This window comes from Nipponia nippon, unplaced genomic scaffold, assembly GCF_047370975.1.
Source record: "Nipponia nippon isolate SJK-2023a ecotype South Korea unplaced genomic scaffold, ASM4737097v1 scaffold_10, whole genome shotgun sequence".
NCBI classification, from domain to species: Eukaryota; Metazoa; Chordata; class Aves; order Pelecaniformes; family Threskiornithidae; genus Nipponia; species Nipponia nippon.
Genome location: NW_028262291.1, coordinates 3,099,454 through 3,119,781, shown reverse-complemented (window position 1 = coordinate 3,119,781; position 20,328 = coordinate 3,099,454). Strand labels below are relative to the sequence as shown.

At 39.8% G+C, this 20,328-nt stretch overlaps 1 protein-coding gene across 3 annotated transcripts in view; it reads right to left on the bottom strand.

Annotated features, from left to right (window-relative positions):
* SHANK2 (SH3 and multiple ankyrin repeat domains 2) overlaps positions 1-1,973 on the bottom strand; it is a 326,771-nt gene extending 324,798 nt beyond the window's left edge. For all 3 annotated transcript variants that reach the window (XM_087742627.1, XM_087742637.1, XM_087742639.1), the window contains exon 1: positions 1,674-1,973. In XM_087742627.1, the coding sequence (XP_087598753.1) occupies positions 1,674-1,684 (11 nt within the window). In that variant the 5' untranslated portion in view covers positions 1,685-1,973. The remainder of the gene's footprint in view (positions 1-1,673) is intronic.
* Positions 1,974-20,328: the final 18,355 nt, after the last annotated feature.

Here is a 20,328-nt window from a genome sequence, read left to right as displayed (position 1 = left end):
GAGAAAACAGAACCTGCTATAAGAAAGAGGAACCAAGTGTAAAGATTTAGCACAGAGTGGCACAGCCAGGTTGGTTAAAATGGTTAAAATTTAAAAAAAAAAAAAAAAAAAAAAAAAAAAAAGATTCAAACATATTACTAGGGGAAACATAGCAAGTATTTATAAACGTTAACCACAGTGAAGTTTACAGTAAAGGCCAACTCCCACTGGCAATATAATATCTTAAGTGCCTTCTTTTAAGCACCTGCAAGGTTTCCAGAGCAATTCTGTCTGACCTTTATTTAAAGGTCATTCTTCCAGACAAGGAATTACGGCCAGCCCCGCGAGCCCCAAGGCAAGTAGCTTCTAGGCTCTGTTCGTTTCTATAGCTGGTTTTAATATGGCCTCTAGTTTTTTACATGTATTAGAATTTGCGTTTTCCAATAGATAGACTAACAAACAACAGTACTCATAAGTCTTTCTTTAAATACTGGTTGCAATGGATACTATAGTTTACCTAGGACAAAATCATAATGCACTTTGAAGTATTAAATAAGAGACCGGATCCCACAGCAACTGCATACGCTTACTTGTAAAAACAACCTGCAATTTGAAAATTCATCTGTTCAGGATGTATTAATCCAGAATTCTAAAACCCTTTAAACAGATGTTAAGGAAAAGAAGCTAAATAAGTAGCAACTAAATAACTAATTCAAATATGATGAAAAACAACAAAACTTTTTAAGAAAATGCACCAAGCGTATTATCCCAGATACCAAAGCTCACCAGCGTCCCAAGTCTGAGATGTGTCGTCTTGGACTCATAAATTCAAATAAGTACCTCTTTCTAAGCAAGTAGGGTTGGATCTGTCATATAATCTTTATATTGTTGATCTTGCTAGGAGCAAAAATATATAGAGTAACTTTCTGAGATCCTTTTCAAGCAATTTCATATCTTGCACGGGGAATCAATCATGCGTGCAATCCCACTGCAGTCAACAGAATTACTTTAGGAATAGCTCCAACAAGACTTGACCCCTACATGTTGTATTCACGAGCAAAACAACAGCCAGGGTAAGCTATGAAAAGCCAACATGAAACATTGACGAGTTTATCCAGTTCTGGATCCAATAAGGTATTTCTTCATAATATGACAGCTTTTCAGTTATCAAACCAGGAAAAGATGCTACGGATTCAGCTGTTACACTGACTCTGTCCCCAGTCCAAAGTACAACTTACAAGTATTTACTGTCATGATGTCATGAAGCATACTTGCATATAGTAACTGGAGATTTCAAAGTTGCAAACTTCAGCAATGCCAAAAAAAAAAAAAAAAAAAAAATTCCCCTGCAGCTACCTAAAACGAGAATGATACAATGTGAGTAACTAGCTATGAATTGTTCTCTATGTAATTTGGAAGTATTACACCACTTCAATTTTAAAAAGTCATTACCTATTTATAAAAGATGGATATAATGGTCATTTTTGTTTCCCCAGAAATGTTCCTTACAAAACAGAAGCATGTAGGGCAAGCCATTTTATCTTCTAGTCTTTCTGTTTCCAGCCTCTGCTTGCACTTGACTATGTAAATATCAAAAAGATTATAATATGTTGGAAGGGAAAGGACATAAGAGAATTTAGAAAGATTTACAACAGGAATTTGAAAAAAATTCAAAGCTTGTTGAACATATTTACCTCAGGTTCATCTCCCTGGAGGACAAAGCAGCTTAGTTGCTTGTTAATTTGCATTTTATGCTTATCAACCTTTTTCCTCTTTATCCATAAAGAAAACATTTTTGTGATAATTCAAATACAAACATAATTAAATGTTAACAGAGAAGCACTGTTGCTGCCTTGTCATGTAGATTAGATCAGGTCCTGAGAGCAGATAAAGCAGATTCCCTCTTCTCCTTACATATGGGTTAGCAGTTAGAGCTTGCTATGAAGTTTAACCTGAATTTTCTTCAGATGCGATCCTGATGGGGGCTACTATGTTATTTTAATTTATTTTCTGTGTTGCCAAAAATAGTCTCATTGTTTGCATTGTTTTAATCCAAGAAATAATATGCCAGTTAAAAAAGCAAAGCTTCAAATAGATGTTCTATTTTTCTTATAAAATGATGAGTTATCTTTGTCCAAGAGCTGGCTGAAAAAAAATTCTGTTACCCTTTCTTGTTGTGTGTGTTGGGTTTTTTTCTTGTTTAGTTTCAACGAATTCATTTTTATTTCAACTCAGTGGGAAACACCCCTTGAAGTTTGTAGAGGACACCGGGTATCCAATGTCTTCAGCAGCCTGCTAGGTGCGATTTGGGGGCACAGATCTCAGACTCTCCAGGTCTGCAAATGTGGGGCAGTCCCCTGCCAAAGTGCCCTGTAGTCGGAGATTTCCAAATTACGCCACTCCAGTGCAGTGCTCTAGGGGGGACACAAAAATAAAGGAGTTTTGTTCAAAGCCCAAAGAAACCAAGTTTTGAAATACAGAAATCCCACACAAAATAGAATTTTTTCCTCTATATAGATCTGCTTAACTAGAGCAGTTTGCAAGCTGTCAAATGCAGAGACCAGTTTCATTGATCAGCGTCATTTGTAGTTAGGTTTCATTTGAATTATTAATATGAGGGTGCAGAAATCTCAGATCAGGAGCAGTTGTACAAACATAGGTCAAGTTGCGACCATTATTTTTCACCACCATTGGTAAGTATATTGGCAATACATGAGGCAATACAGTAGGCGAATAAACATCTACTTCAGTTGCTGCCTTAATTTCTGAAGAGCTGAGCAGGAACAAGCCCTAGCCTCAGTTAGGACCACTAAATCAACTGCGCAGAGAGGAGGGAAGAAAGGCAGAAGGAACTATAAGAACTGGCCTTCATGTACTTAATTTTTTCTTCATCAAGAGGGAAGCAACAAACAAATGGTGACCCAGAAAGGATGCACACACTGTAGAAGAACTAGGGCAGGCGACCAGCCCTTGGTTTAGCCAAACTCCAGTGTAAGCAAAGCTGTGTGCCATGTCCTCGCTGTCTTTGTGCCCATCTGTGTCTGTCTGCAGCAAATATCCCTGCTTCCCAGTGACAGATGGTCTCTGGGCTTCTCTTAACGGCAGAAACACTTACCTGATTTTTTCAGAGGAAATTTTGAAAAAGAAACTCTGCTGATCTTATCTGCATCTTGCCTACTTATTTTCCAACCCAAGGTAAGCATATCTTGGGCTTTAATTTATACTCCAGCCTGTGCAAGCAAGTCTGAGCTCATAGCACAATTAAGGACATTCTTTAGGATTGTGTACATGAACGATGATGGTAACGGCAGACTGGGGAAAAATATCTGCAAGCTCAGAAAGGTTAAGTGATCTGCCAAGATGACCCAGGCAGCACAGTGTTCTGTAGAAGAACTGAGAAATAAATTATTCTCTTGACCTTTGAGATTTTGATTCAGCTCATTGTAATGATAAGAAACTCATTTTTACCAAATTATAGCTAGCCAATATTTAGACAACCAAGACACAATAAAACTGATGAAAAGAACCAGTTTTCCTCACTGACTACCAACACTTAATTGTTGCCTTCAGTAAACAGATCAAGAAATAAAAGATCACTTCTTAGGCAAGAAGAAAACAGAATGTGATACATGTTTATGACTATTATGCAGAAGCAGGGAAACAAAAAATATAAAGAATACTAATGTTTAAAAATACAGAAAAATTCATAACAAACTCTTTGAGCTTTCATTCTTTAAATGCCAGGTGTAGTTTGGAATTTAATACTAAAAATAAATAGCATGCTAAATCACCCTGGGATAACTGCTGACAATACTTTTGATTTAGAGACAGAGCTTAGAGTACCAGCAGTACTGTTTTTCTAAAGTATCCCTCTCTCAATGCAGAATCAAGACAAATATCAGCTTCCATGAACACAACGACATGGATTCTTTCCTGTGCCTTCGATTCACAGAACCATCAAGTCATTTGGGTCAGAAGCATCTCCAGAGGTCTTTAGTCCAACCTCCTGCTCAAAGCAGGTCCAGCGATGAGATCTGCTTGGGCTGCTCATGCCTTTATCCAGGTCTGTCTTGAAAACCTCCGATGGCAGAGACTACACAATGTCTCTGAGCAACCTCTGCCTGACTGTCCTCATGGGGAATAAGATTTTCCTCATACTCAGTCTGAACTTCTCTTGTTTCAACTTATGACTCTTGTCTCTCATCCTTCTGCCATGCACTGCTGCACAGAGTCTGGCTCTGTCGTTTCAGTATCCTCCCTGCCTGGGCTGGCTGATGCTCCCTGAAGCCATCTCTTCTCCAGGCTGAACAAGCCCCTGTCCCTCAGCCTCTCCTTGCAGGACAAGTAGTCCGGCCTCCACCTTCTCGGTGGCCCTCCACAGAACCTGCTCCAGTTTGTCAACGTCTTTCCTGCACTGGGCGGGGGGGGGGGGGGGGGGCGCTATCCAAAACTGGACACAGTACTCAAGATGCGGTCTACCAAGTGGTGTAATCACTTTTCTCGATGTGGTGGCCGTGCAGCTTGCAGGACAGCCCAGGTTGCTGTTAGCTGCTGTTGCTGCCTGGCACACTGCTGGGCCATGCCCAACTCACTGCCCACCTGGACGCCCCAGTCCCCCTCCTCAGAGCTGCTCCCCTGCCACCCGGTCCCCACCTGCACTGCTGCAGGGGCTCTGCCTTCGCAGGTGCACGACTTAGTAGTTGTCCTTGTTGAACTTCACCTAGCTCCTGTCAGCCCATTTCTCCAGCCTGCCTCAGTCCCTAGGGACGGCAGCCCTGTTCTCCCAAGTTTGGTGCCACCCGCAAACTTGACAAAAGCACGCTCCATCGCCTCCTCCAGGTCAGAGATGGAGATAAGGTCATTTTGCCCTCATACTGATGGATGTAACAAAGCCATGACCAAACCATTTACAAAAACTTGACCCTACGAAGAAGGGCAAGGTGAGGACTAAGTTTAGAAACAACACTGGCAACCACGCTGGATGTATGGACAGCTTGGTCTTACTAAGGCCAGCAGCAAAATGCAGCACTTGTATCTGTGTATTACCTTTAAATAGAGCTGTAAGGGTTAAGATAAAACCAAAAGATTAACCTACAACTACGGCTTAGTTCTGTAACCCCAAAGCTTCTTGAAAGTTAGCGTATAAGCAAACATACATTTTGCAATCAATATGGTCTCACAGATTTACACACTGCAAAATATACTCATATGTATAAAGTTTTTTCAACCATACAAATGCCTGCTGGCTGTTAAACCTACCATTGATAATACGTTCTTTTCTTGTGCTTTTCAAGGGGACATCACATATAAAATTACCATTGACTGAATCTATAGTTGTATGAACAGTCCAGTCTATCGTTTACAACTGAGATTCAGGTAAATTTCAGCATCACCAAAAGTTCTGGATTTGTTTATATCACTTGCAGTGATTTCTTTACGAAGTGTAATTTCTACCTGTTCATGTAGGTCTCTAATTCAGTCACAGGCAATGTAAGTCCTAAAATGAGGCTGTTGGAGAACCAGAAATACTTTAAACGGATTTATTTTTAATTGACTAGATTTCATGTTGATTGTACTCCTGTAAGACCTGATTAAGTGAATTCATTACCATTTATAATTTTATCACAGCATATTTTGGAGATTCCAGCCATGGAAATTATCACAGTCTAATCAAGATATGCAAACTGAATATAAAAGTACTTTAAAAAAATAAATCTTGATTGAATCATGCTATAAAATATTTCTAATAAAACCCCACATCTCTTGAATTCCAGGCATACTACTATCAGTTTCTCCCATTAAGAAAGTATTTAGTAAAAGTTCTTACTGAATGCTCCATAGATATCGAGCAGCTGCTGATACAGGATTTCACAGTCAGAAACCTTTGCGATGGCCACCCACATGGGATGACGTTTCCCTAGGAATGAAGAGCAGCTATCGCCAGGAATACCATACTTGAAAGGACTCTTAGTTTTCTGTAAAGCTGGGGGCTGGGGCGACCCCATGAGATGCACCCTCTGCTTTGCTTAACTTCCTTCTATTTTGCTGCTCAAATACTTCCACATACTGTGTATGGCTAATCTGAACAATTTCTATGCAGCGCTCGTTTCCTAACACTGCTGTTGATGCTGTCAGAGCTACCTATCCCTGCACCTCATTATAAGAGAAGAGCAACGTCTAGGCATCTCTGCTTACCATGTAATGCAGCTGTGCAGGGAAGGAAATAATTAAGCCCATCATGTGAACCAAATCCTTCAGGACATACCCATTAATGAGATTTACCAAACCCACTCTCTGCTTTGCTGCTTGAAGGAACGAAGGAGGCAGAGACAGAGTGAGAAAAGCCCTTCTTTTCAGCGTTAATATAAAACTAGAAATATATTTTGTTCAATTCACACTTTTAAAGGAAAGAAGCATTAAAAAGATATTTGCCATTAGGTTTTACGTCTGTTTCACGTTCTCCCACGGATTTTATTTAGTCTGCCTCCCAGGTGTTTTTTTGCACTTGCCTCACCTCAAAAGTTTTCCTCAGGCCTTAATAAATCTAAACTCCTCTTCTCCACATGGTTTTTCAGCCACACACAGAGAGTGATCATTTCTGACCCTTTCGTGGTACTGGAAGCATATCAGAATTTAATTTCCTTATATGCCTTCATTTTTACTTCATAATTTTGACACTTCTCCTGTCTCTCCCTTAGGCCACAGGGAGCCACCAGCTCCTCCCCAGGTTTTTGTATGAGGGGTTGTCTCCTAACTTTCCACCCAACCACTGAGTCACCAGGGGCTGTCCTCTCCCACCACAAACCTGCAGCTATCAATATGCCTGACAGCTGCATTTCCTACCATTATAGCTTGTCTTTTCTTGCCACGCAGGGCTCCCCCCGCAGCTACGCGAGGCGTGCTAGGCACCAGAGATGCACCACCACTGCCTTGGCAGGAGGACCATCGGATGGTCCTCAGACCATCTCTTCTCGCAGCAGCACCCAGGCTGCTGACTTGGCTGCCTGGATCCACGCAGGCACCCAGGGTGCAGGGCTGGATCCCCTGCCTTCTAGCCTGAGGAAGGCTCTTCAGATCATAGCAAGTGAGGAAGACTACGTAGAAAATAATGTTTTTCAATATTAAAAAGAACCAAATATATGTATATATAATTACAATATTTATATATTGTAATAAAGGCTGTTAAATATATAGGTATGTAAAAAAACCCAAAAACCAAAAAACCCTAACTTAAAGACCCAAAACCAGGGACTGATACATGCAACAAAGACCTATAATAATATTTTTAAGAAAACCACAGAACGGGGATGAAAGTTCCATTTCACTAACTACTCAAAGCACGTAAAGCGCACAGGGGTGTTTACAGCCTATATCAAACATCACTGTCACTGCTGGCTCTCACCATGACACAGCACAGCGTGCTCAGTCATGAATGTCTGCTTTTCACATCCGCAGTGACTGTGACTGCTGTGAATGTAAATGGGAAAGAACAACATTAAAAAAAAAAAAACAAGACTGAAAAGGTAAGCAAAGGCCTTACACAATCACATCTATATTTTGAACTATATTTCAGCATTTATACATTATCAAAGCCAGTTATGAGTAACTGTTGTTCCTTATGCTTCAGACTTATTTGAAAGGTAGTTCAGGCATACATTGATGTGGTCTTCCTGTTTCCCACAAACAGCTTAGTAGCACTAGGCAAATAATTTTAAAATTGAGCAACTTAAGTTTATTTTCCTGTTCTTACAATTATTTCACATATTTCCTTTCACAAACCACACTTTTTCACGTCTGTATCCAATTCGAATGTATATGTCCCTTATCAGGGAGTGACAGCGTGGGCTCTGACGGATTATTTTGGTCATGCCGTAGGCTGAAGACCAGCTTAAGTCTTGAAAAGCTCCTAACCACAACTGCAAACTCACTTACACATTGCAGCCAATAAAACAATTACTCACATCAACTCAACACACTGTCATATACAATACTTAAAATCCAAATTTGCACACCTGTTTCTGTACCATTACCTTTCTCTTCTGATTGGCATAAGTATTTATCTTTGATAGTGGCACTACCACAGAAGCAAACAGTCAATTATTAAATGCCTGATAAGCTAGAAAATTTTGTTGCACTGGCCTTTGAGGTAGACATTTTTTTTTAATCTTTCGCTCCTTTTTCCATTTCTACAGACTACTGCTCCAAATTATACTACTTCATGTCACCACACACTTTGCGGCAATCCCTTTCACACATTCTACATACTTTTTGTATTTTCACTCTCCTTCCAGTGCTCATCCAAAGATACTGTTAGGACTCACGATCTTATCTTTTCATAATGTGCATTAACATAGACACCTGCAGCAGCCAATGCAAGAAAAGGCACCTTCAGTTTCTCTTATCACAGAGAAAATGAGTTTTTTAGTTTTCAGATCATACAGCAGTATCAAGCTTTACCAAAAGTAACCTAATTTTAAATCATTGTGCTTTTTGTTCTAGTTTTCTGATTTCTGAGTTTAAAGTTTCTATTTATTTTCTAATGATTGGACTGGAAGCCAATAAAATAATTCTAGTTTAAGAAATGGTTTTGCATAAAAAGTTGTAAGTAAGTCATCCAGAGTACTACCAAAACTTTTTAAATTGTGTTTCACAAGAAAAGATAAGATTTAAAAAAAAAAAAAGAAAAAATAAATAGGTAGAGACTAGAAGCCTTTTTGAATAGAAAACACTGAAAATGCAGCATACACATCAAGTAAAAATAAAAAGATACAAGGAACATGGTTGTGGTGTATCACAAGAGGCTCTACACTGACTCAGCAGCCCATCAGTTCTCACCTAACTGTATGACACAGGCATTACAGTACAAAACCCCAGAAATTCCTTATCCAAATCTAACATCAGTTGCAAATTTACAGTGAACTCATTAATAAATTGCTGCCAGAAAAAAAAAAAAAAAAAAAAAACAAACAGAGTTTTTAACATGTCTGATACATGAAGTAGTATAACATTAGTCTACCTGCTGGTTTATATTTAAAGCATATTCGGTAGGAGGAGGAAGAGAGCTGTTACGTGTGAAGATAAAAGTTAACAACATCTGCCAACTGTCTTCACTACAGGCTACAGTTAAGCCACAAATTCCTCTGCTCTGAGATCATTCTTGTAATCCACCCAACACTGTAAATCAGGGTGAGGAACATCTTCCTTGTTGGAGATCAAGCAGGTTTTTCAAGAATTTTGGACCACCTGTTTATTGAAATACACCTTAGCAGAATCCAGCAAGACACACGGTTGAAGTCCTGAGCTGTAACTGTAGGTTTGCCCACCTGACATGAGTAGCTTAAATGATTTGTCTGCAAAATTAGTTTGGTGCACTTACTTGTCAATATACAGAAGAGAGCAGCGGTGTCAAGATGATCATCAGAATCTCTCTCTCTCTCATGTCAGATTCCTGTAAAAAATAGAGAGAGATGTAAAGAAGATTGACATGTGGAGAAAGAAATTAAGTGACCTAATGGCCACCCTATTTAAAACGTATAAAGCAGAAACGCTCACAGCACAAAGGGGATTTTGGTATGTTAGTCTGCAAGAGAGAGAGGAAGTTTATCACATTGCAAATTTCCAACATATTCATCATGCTGTAACATAAATATTATGCATAGCTTCACAAGGGCAGAGCCTGATTTCACTTCACTCACTTCAGAGTTATTCTGGCAGCATGAAGTCAGTACTAATGCAAAAAGAGGCTCTTTTGGTTATCAAAAAAGACATAATTTCAGGCCAGATCTGACAGAAGGTGAAAGAGGCTGCTCTGCTGTTTCCCACAGACATTTTCCTTGATTTAAGTCTTCCCAAAGCACTGAGCGTCCCAGGCACATGCATTTGCTGAACAACCCAAATTTGGGCAGCAAGATGCTTGTTTTTTCCCCAAGTCCACCTGAGATGCAGAAATTAGGGTCTGTTTTTTCCAGTGCCCCGAAGAGATTCCCCAAATCAGCAGACGTGCTGAGCGTCACGGTCCAGCTCTCGGCACAGTAAGGGATAGCCTATAGCTAGCTAACTGATAAGCTCTGAAGTGTGTATGATTAGGTTCAAATTTTATTGCCTTCATTGACGGGTAGAAGCTCATGCTGAAGAAAGTTTTGTTTATCCTGTATTTCTTCCTTTTACAGGTATAAATGGAAGGGAAAAAACAGAGATTTCCATTGAGAAAGCACATTTGACAAACTTTTTTACTTTTTGGTGTACTCTGGTGTACAGTACTCCATCAAAAAATAATACTAGATTATGTTACATCTGCTACTTCTAACCACATTAAGAGGGCTAAACAGGCACTCTCTATTAGACACAAGAGAAGTGTAAACCAGTCATGCAGCTCCAGAAAAAATACAGAACATGACCATAAGTGAAACTGGAATTTCTCAAGGATAATTCTGTGAACATCACTGGCACCACACCATTTACTCCAATAGAAATAAAAACTGACTTCACCTCAAATTCACCCCTCCTTATTCTATGCTTTATTAGACCCTTCCTGCTGTGCACATTCACATAATAGTTAATACTAATATGTACACGTATACTCAAACATTTAAATATATTTTCAGTATATTTAAGCCCGTTCTTTATTTTAAATAAAGATAGACTTTGACATATTTTACTAAAAATAAACCTATCCAAAAAGTTTTAAGTAGGAAGAAAATACTTACAAATCTGACAAATCTGTCTCTGGCACCTGCATAATTCTGCACAACTATCTTACAGCAGCAACAAAAAAAGCTATTGAAGGACATTTCCCACACTGAACTACTGTATTTTGTACCACATAGAAGTAAGCGGCATTTGCGATTAAACCTAGTAGGTTTTGCATTTTTAGAGCGGAGATATAAATGTGATCTCCGCAATCATGAACGTCACAGGAAAGGTAGGTAAGGAAAGATCATCAGCTGTTTCTCACAAGACAAAAACCAGAATCCATACAAGGAAAGAAGTCAGCAGATTGAAAGCAAAGCAAAATCAACTAACCCAACAGGTTTCTTAATCTCTGAGAGACGGGATAAACTGCTTCCACTTTTGAACCATCTCCTTTACACGCACCAGCTTTCAGTTTCTAAATGGATCCAGAGACACAGGAGGAAGAATTACCTGGGACTGGAAATATCCATCACAGATGAAACTTTCCAGAACTGCTCACAAACACTGACACATCTGTTCAACCTATTCCAAAAACAAGCTTTGTTGGGTTTAGGAAAGATTTATAACTTGGTCAGGTTTGGATAGACACTGCTAAGATTTACTAAAGGTATATCCACAGCAATAGCCTGAACCTTAAGCAAATATTTTGGGACTTTGTTGGTAAACACCACAAATAACAAAAGCAACACAAATGTTAAGCACTCAGCTACTAAATACCCCACAAAACTAAAGGCTACAGAAATTCCTTGCAGGGACTTTTTGCACTTCATTGCAGAAGAGAGGAGAATGCCAGCAGTTTGTTCTGTTTGGAGGTCAAATTCTTCTATTTACAAAAATAACCCAGCAGCATGACTCTATTTTGTATTTTGGATGTTAACTTATTTTTCACAGTACTCTCCAGAGCTAACCCTAAGGATAAGAAAGCAAACGTGAAAAACAGTGGCCTGCCAGGAGCTAGGAAAAGCTCTGTAAATGAGAGTATTTGTATATTGCAGATTCACAGAAAACAAATTAAATTGTGCCCACACTGGCTTCTTAATGAGGCTGGGTGAGGTTACACAGTTGATGGTTACACCAGCGTTGGAAAAGTGAGCAACTGTCCCACCTTCTGTTTCTGCAAAAGGATCCTCTTAACCCCCATAGGCGGACAAAAATTACTGAGTCCCCCCCAGATCCTGTTTTTTTCCTCTCTTCAAGCACAGGATCAGTAGAGCAGAAGCTTCTCTTCTCCTCAGAGGCTCCAATGCATCCCTAAATAAATCTCTGTGCCGTGAAATCCCAAGTTACTCGCGCATCCCTAGCACTTCCAACCGCAACAGGTTTCTCTTCCAGATGCTGCTGTCACCTGTGGCTGGGCAAGAGAGCACGGCCACGCACAGGCTCATCCCTCAGGCAACACACCGAATGTGACAGGCAACATGCCTGTCCCTCCGTGGGAGCTCTAGTGTGGGTCTCTCCTACACCTAATCACCCATTTTTAACACGTTTGTAAGAACATAAAACCTTCAGAGATTTCTGTTCCTTTAAAAAATTCAGCTGAAGTAGAGCAATAAATTCAAAAGCTGTTGGAAAGGAGAAGGAGAAGGATAAGGAGGGGAGAAAAGACTGACAGCATGGTCACATAAGCCATTTTCCTTATCAAATCAATCTAAAAAATGCCAAACCATAACTCCAAGCCAAAACAGAGATGAATGGTACGGTTAGTTATTTCCACATGATTCAGTGCTGTGCAGTGAAGACATCTGACATTTTTGCAGCGTGCAATGTAGCAATAGGTACTTGGTTCAGGGAGCAGTATAGCTGCAGCCATGCAGTATTAATAGTCCTCTCTCCTCAGCTTCTTATTGCTGCTCCTTTCCCCCCCGGCGAATTAGCCAGGACGCTGCCTCCCAAACACAGTGTGCTGCAGCTGCTTCCACTGCTGGAGGAAAGCCTTCGCTGGACCAGCGTGCTGCAGAACAAACATTCCCTAAAGGGCACAGGTCAAATCTTCCCTCACATTTGGGAAGTTTCAAAATTAGAAATGTTCCAATATTTGTATGAATTTTAACAAGTGGAATGAAAATATCAAAATTTTCACCTTTCCTTTTTTTGTGGTAATATGTACGTTTAATGAATCTTCCACGCGGGAAGATAACCTTGTTTGTGGGCATTTCTCTGTGCCTAGGTGCACACCTAGGAAAGTAAAAGTTACTAACTAATAAGAGCAAAGCTCAAGTAAATTCAACTACTGAGTAGATAAGGCATGTCTATAAGCTCCTCGGCAGACAAACATGCATTTATTCTGCCAGTATTCTGACCCGCACAAACACAAAAATCATACAACCATATTGCTAAACTCGAGTGAATATCTCTGCATAACTTCTTAATACTGTTTCAATGCCAGAGCGGCCCCAGTTTCTGTTTCTGAACTGGCTCCCAGCTGACGAGCCAGCTTATCTGCACAGATGTCTGCACAGCCACAGAGAAATACCCATCTCTGTAAAATTTATGAGGATGGCACAGAAAATGGATCACACTCAAATGAAACACTCAAAAATGAAGCATTTGGGAGCATTGAACTATGGGATCCGCATGTTTTAATTAATACAATTGAAAACGACATATTTCATTAATTTATCCCTAACTTTTCTGAACACAAACAGCCCTTACAACCTTAATGCTATCACAACACCCTTCCTTCTCTGTTTTCACATACACAAAAATGTCATCAACCTTGAAGACCCTCTTATTTGCACATAAGCTCACATTACTAGCAGCTTCTGAAATCAAAGATAATTTATATGGGATGCCTACAGATCGTGAACACCAGAAGAGTTCATGTGACTACGGAATACTTTACACAACCCAGTTTAGTAAAAAACTGCTAAACAGCCCAGCTATGCTACATGAAAGTACTAACTGCTGCTTTAACAGTACACTCATATAATTTATAGAAAGCTAAAGGCACTTTGCACTGCAAGGCTCCAGGCAGTCCATTAGTTTACTAATACTCAGAGACTCCCAGACATCTTTAATACTAACAGACCCCAAACAGGCACACTGAATTCTGCACTTTTTTCCCCATGTTAAACTGAGAGCTCAAATACCGAGGTACGTACTAGGACCGAGGCTTGTGTCTCTGGCACATACATACATGATGGATTCAAATGTTGCTTGAGAGACTTAATAAGAAAACCTGATTCGATTCCAGCTCAGCAAAGAACAAAGCGACAAGCTGAAAAATCAATTTAGCAAGGGAAAAGCTATCTGAGATTTTGAGAGACTACTATCATCTAATTCCGCCATTATATAAAGCCAGAGCAAACAAAAAGTCTGTTCACAAGGTTGAAATGCGAACAGAATCAGGAAAACAGTTCGAGGAAGTGGAAAAATAGTTATTTTATTCATCAGGAGGGACCATATTTGGGCATACATTTAAAATTCAGAACAGAAAGAACTCCACATGGACCTTTTTAGAACTAAATATGAAGTCTACAGCTGCTTGAACACTTACTGAAATGAATTCATACATTTGTGACTCTTGGTTTTTTGCTATGCTCGACTACTCTAATCTTTTTTTCCTCAGCAGTCTAAACTTAACGGCTTAAATGCTTGTATATTGTGTGGTAGCAGAGAATGGTCTTCAAAAATGCCAGATGCTTTGCAGCTTCAGATTATTCACTACTTATGGCAGCAAGTTCATGCTAACAGCAAAAAAAAAAAAAAAAAAATTTAATTCATATTGTCCAAATACCGACAATATAAATATGTACTGCTAACTTTATATACACTAAAGACATAGACAAACTCCACAGTCCCACACATTGCCTCTTCAAAGACACTTAACAGACACAAGAAAAAGGCAGCATCAAGAATCTGGGCAACAGAATATAAAATGAGACAAGTTAGCACAAAACCAGGGATGTTCCATGTCAGTGCAAAGCAGACGTACAGAAGAGATCCCTCAGCCACCCCTTCCTACTCAGGCGCTAGATGGCTTCTTCCAGTTCCCTGGACTTGGAGGAGGAGGGAAGGCAAGGTGCAAAGTCGTGAGTAGGACATCGTCCCTCCTGTCCGAGCTGTGCTCAGGGTCACCTCACCGGCCAGTTCAGCAGACCCAGATCATTTCCATGACAGACTCTGCCTGGACCGTGCAACAGCAGAGGACTAAACAAGGGCTATTTTCACTTTTCCTAGAGTTTTGTGCAATGTTCATGACCCCACTTGGACCTGTGTTACAGCTGACTTGACTTTACTGGGCCTTATTAAACCTGTTTCCAAAATACTTAGCAAATTAAACAGTGGTTAGACCTCACTTAGTAGTTTTGACCTGCATGCAAACTGCAGATCTCTTGACACCTTGGCCATGCATAATGCAGGAGGAATAGTGCATGGGTTAAGTTAAGAGTATATGCAAATCCCTGGCTGGAACTCAGTGACACACTTTGCCTTTGCTCCAGGGCCACACAAGCTGAGCACCACTGGCCAGAAGATTATGACCGCTTGCAGTTGGAAGCCAAGAGGTGTGCGTGGTGCTATAGCACAAGCATATGAAGCAAAACCTTTTGACAGCAAGAGCCAGGAATCTACATATTTGACGTATGAAGCTTGATCAGCCTGAATAAATGTGGAGTATAGTAACCCATTAGTAAACTCATAAGTAAATGAGTTGATATAAATATGAATCTGTCAGGATCTGAGAAGTTTCAAACTTCACTATCTCAAAATAAGCTGAATGTAACTAGCTGGTCCAACCTAGGCAGAATTCAGGTCTGTCATACAAATATTGCCCACTGTTAAGCAGAAAACAAATAGTCAGGGGCTTTAAATAGGACAAGCACAGTAACAGCCAAAAATCCTTCCCAAACACAAAATGCTCCTGGGCAGTACTGCTGCCTGGACACTCGTGCAGAACTTCTAACCCAATGTGTCATTGGGCTGCTTTACACCAGAGATTTGCCAGGTACAGGAGCTATTGTAGGAACCCTTAGGGCAACAGCTTTCTAGATTTCCCTCCTCGTCCCATAAAGTGGGACAGCCACAAATTCAGAGCATACCACTCATGGCTGCTGGCTTCTCTGACAGATTACTTAGTGTAGTATAACCTTCATTAGAAAGGTCTCTTTAGGGAAAACACTGAAGAGTCAGGATCAGAAGAGCTTGCAAGATATTTAAATAGCAGTTGTATTCCAAACAGTTGGACTGACAATCATCTGAAGCCGAGCATGGTTTAACTTATACGATGAGGGTTCTTGAGACCTCTGAGCATGTCATCAACTAGGGAGAATTCAAATAGGAAGAGACCACATGAAGCAATTTTTTCGCCTGGCACTTCATTAAGGGATGGTCCGTAGCCACTAAAACAACTGCAGTATATGCAATACTCAGACCGAGCACTAAAGTCAAGCTCAAGAATAGCTTGACTAAAGTCAAGACTGAGCACTAAAGTCAAGCTCAAGAATAGAAAGCCAACAATCCTTTGCCATCCCAAAAAAAACCATCTGGATGTCTTGCTAATAGTCCATGTGAAACCTATTTGACACCTATGTTCAATATTTCTGAAATGAAACATTTTCACTCCAAAACATAAGCTTATGGAGACTCATATTACTAGGAAAGCCACGACATATAAAGAATAATATAATTCTAAACAGCTTAAATTCTGAGTTTATGATAATGAAACAAAAACTAGAATCAGATCCTGCATTTTTGTTGCCTGTTTGTAGTAGGTCAAAAAAAATGTTCAGTTATGGAAAGAAAAATACCTCCTTCCTATGCTTACCTAAACATAAAATGGCAATATAATTAAAGTAATAAGTATTACTGCAAATTATAAGCAATCAGTGATGAAAGAAAAATGTGTCATCCTCAGTTCTTGGCTCATAATTATTTCATTTCCCAAATGCTGCAAAATCTATGATAACTAATAAATAATAAAAGCTTTTCGAAAAGCCAGAAGGTGCTCACCTCAGATGTAATTTATCATGTAACTCATCAGATCTGCCAAACTCAATGAAGTCAATCCTAAATTTTGCGCTGCAAAATTTCTACTTTTTTGTTCTGTGAGAAGGTGGACAGCTTTGAAACTTAGATTCACAGAAAGGCTTGTACCCATTTTCTACCTATACCTTTAACTGGATTTTGAGCCTAAACTCAAAGGAAAACCTATAAATTGTATTTACCAAACAGAAGCGAACTGTTTGTTTATTTAGACTTCAGCGCACTCAAAGGCTTGTGAATGTTACCAGCTGTTGACCAAAAAGAAAAAAATATTTTCAAGAAGTGAATGAAATCCACAGATTACAGTTACCTAAAAGGAAGAAACAGCCTTAACCTCTCAGACGAGCAGAGTACTGCACTTGCCATGCTTTCAGCAGTCCAGATGGCTCCATTTTATTTACATGTACCATCTAAACAATCACTGCTGCGTTGTGGAAACACTTGTTACCGTTTTGACAACAGGAGGGAGATTCCTCCCCCCAGTTATACATCACAAATCACTGAGGGCAGCTGCAGCCTCTGTTTCTTTATCATTCTCTTAAAGACAGGAATTTTAGTGAAAGACAGGGATTTATTAACTTTCCTGGCTGAGCTATGGTAAGTGAAGACAGATGAAAGATGGAGTAACGAAAGGGAGAGAAACCGGAGCTGTGGCTGACCTGTGCAAGGAGAGCCAACCCGCTCAGAAGTAAATTATTCAGCTGCCAGGCTTTGCAATAAACTAGCTTATATCACGCTAGCAGTATTTAAAGAAAATAGAAATGCAAGACAAAAATGTAGCAATATATTTCAAATAATTTGATTAACCTGTCATGGAAGATTAAACCGTTCTTACTAAAAATACTATGACAGCCATGTCAATAATAAAGAAAACATTTGTGCAAATTTAAAATTTTGTTAAGGTTTAGCAAGTAAATCACCATGCATATAACAAGCTACAAAGGCTAAGAGCTGCTGCTGCGTGACCTCAAGAAATTCATCAGGCCTAATGAATCTGATGGTGCACAGTCTCTTCCTGGAGAAAATGACAAGCAAAACAAACAAGAAAAAGTGAAAAACACACACAACTGAACAATTATGTATGTTGCTTGTCAAAATACAAGTTGTTCAGCTTATCCCAGATCACCAGGGATACATTCTTCTGGTTCCATTAACACGGTACAGGGAAAGATGCCCTTTAAATGAGCAGCGTGTGAGCCTTTCCTTGTAGCAGATTTCAGGCAGACTCCTGGAGGGAGTGTGCCTCCCCAGTGCAATCACTCGATTCAGGAGGATCCGGGACATAGCTTCCTAATCCAGCCTTGGATTTACCTATGAAATGTGGTGAGCTGGAAGGGAACCAGATGAGGAAATAAAAACACAAGAAAACACGAGCCTCGTAACATGCTACGAGCACAGTTTCCAATGAATGAGCCTTAACAGAGTAAGTAGGTATAGCAAGTAACAAAACATTCCCATGAATTTTTTGAGCTGCCTAAATGGGATTATCTCCATATACGTTGGAAAGTATTCAACAAGATTAGACTCATTTATATTACAACACATGTTTATGTGCTTTGACACAGCAGATAGGTAGAGCAGAAGCAGATCTTAGGCATCTGTACCAACAATACATTGTCTTTTAAATGAATAGTTTTACCCTAGGCTAGGATTCTCTTCTTTCTGTTATGAATACAGATAGCAAACAAGCAAGGTGCAATGAAACTGGAAGCACAACAAATGGAAGAATACAGAAGCTTTCCACAACTTACGAATTCATAAGTCTTTACACATTTTGGATAGCCACGTGGAAGCAATGCATTAAGATCACAATCTCGGTTCAAAACAACCAGGTTTCAATTTTGAGTCTCATTAACAACCCACCATCCCCAGGGAAGTCACTGTTCCCAGGCAAACACATCTTCTCTGGTAAAGGGATGGGAGAAAGGAGAATAAAATTGACAGATGTACACAAACCTCTGTGGAGATCTCAAGTTAGACGAATAAAACCCATGCCAATCAACCAAATTATGCAACGCTTATTTACTTTCACTGGAAATACCCTGAAATTTTCATGACAAAAGAATTACAGCAGGAAAAGAAACCCCTAAGAAGGCAGCCTCTGATATTTTATGTAAAGGACACTTGACTCCAGCTGTCTCCAGCTGAGCACCCATGAGACGCAGCTGCACCGTGCTGACTCCCTCTCATAAAACACACCACCTCAGTGATAGTGTTACCTGTGTTTGCATGCCATTACCGATACCAAGACATGAGCTTTGGACTGATGATGCACTGGTTTTACTCTCTGCAGTAAAGCTGTTGCACTGGCGCTGAGTTCTGGCAGGCCGCTTTGCACCTGTCCGTCTCCCCGCTGCACAGTTGCACCTCCTTCAAGCAGACAGTGCGATCCCTATCCCCATGAGCCTTGTTTGGCTTTTTGCTGGTTACGTGCCTAGATAGACGTGGCTGTGTATACCACATATGATGACTTGGCCCATTTATTATCAAGGTATTGAATTTAAGGCCTGCTGACTCAGGTTCTGTGGAGAATTAAAAAATATTGTCCCTTCTCTGAATCACCACAGAGATATTGAGCACATTAGTGGAACTTCATTTATTCACACCAACAAAGCATCGGAGCCACAGATATAAAGTCCTTGCTCATGTAACATATTGCAGTAAACGGAGTTACACCAGGCATCAATTTCTTTCTTTGTTTGAATTTTCCAGTAAGGATCTACTGCAGAGAACATCAGCCAGTATTTCCACAGGGGATTTATTTGGCACTGTATCCCTGCTCATAGTATGAATGTAATTGAGGATCTCCAATTTTTACAAACCTGGATCTGTCTAGAATATAAAAAGTGTAAATACAGTTAAAGAAAGCACATACATTTTTCCCTAACTTTCAAATACAGGTCACGCTGCCTTTTGTCGTGTGTTTCTTCTTCACAGCTTGTTCCCTTCCCTGGTTTTATCTGCCTATATACAGGTTAATTAGTCTTGTCCATGCAGCCTAGTTTTGTTATCCACAAATTTGTTTGTTTAACCCCATAAATACTGTGAAATAATACTAAGAAAATTTATCCCCGAAAAATAAGATCTTGAAAAAGTCATATATACCTATAAAAAGACACTCAGCTACTACAGATCACTAAACCAGCTCTACAGAGATGTAGATTGCTATATGGGGAACTGACCTTCCATGCAGAAAAAAAATAAATGTTAATATGCTCCAAAGCAGTATATGGCCATGTAGCCTGTTAAGTGAATTCAGATATTGATACACACAGGGTAGCTGTAACCTCTATTTGAGTGATCTTCACCCTGAGAAACAGAGTATTTTGATTCAAATGCAATCTCAGACAGAAACAACCCTTCCCTTCCTCCCCCTCAAAATACAAGATGTATGTCTGTCAGGAATTAAGCAAAGCTAATGCTGCACGGTGTCACCCTGACCTAAGCTACAATTCCGAGGTGCACCACAGACTTAAAAAGAAAGAAAAAAAAAGTATCTGGAACTGTGAAGAGCACATTTGTGCATGTGAAATACAAAAATATTCATTTGCTGAAAGATGTATATGGCTTCCATTAAGCAATTCCTTAATCTCTACGCGACTAAGTATGCTTTTCTGGCTACGTGGAAGAAATAAATAAAAGCAGGGAGCACAAAATAGCTGTAAAACCACTGTT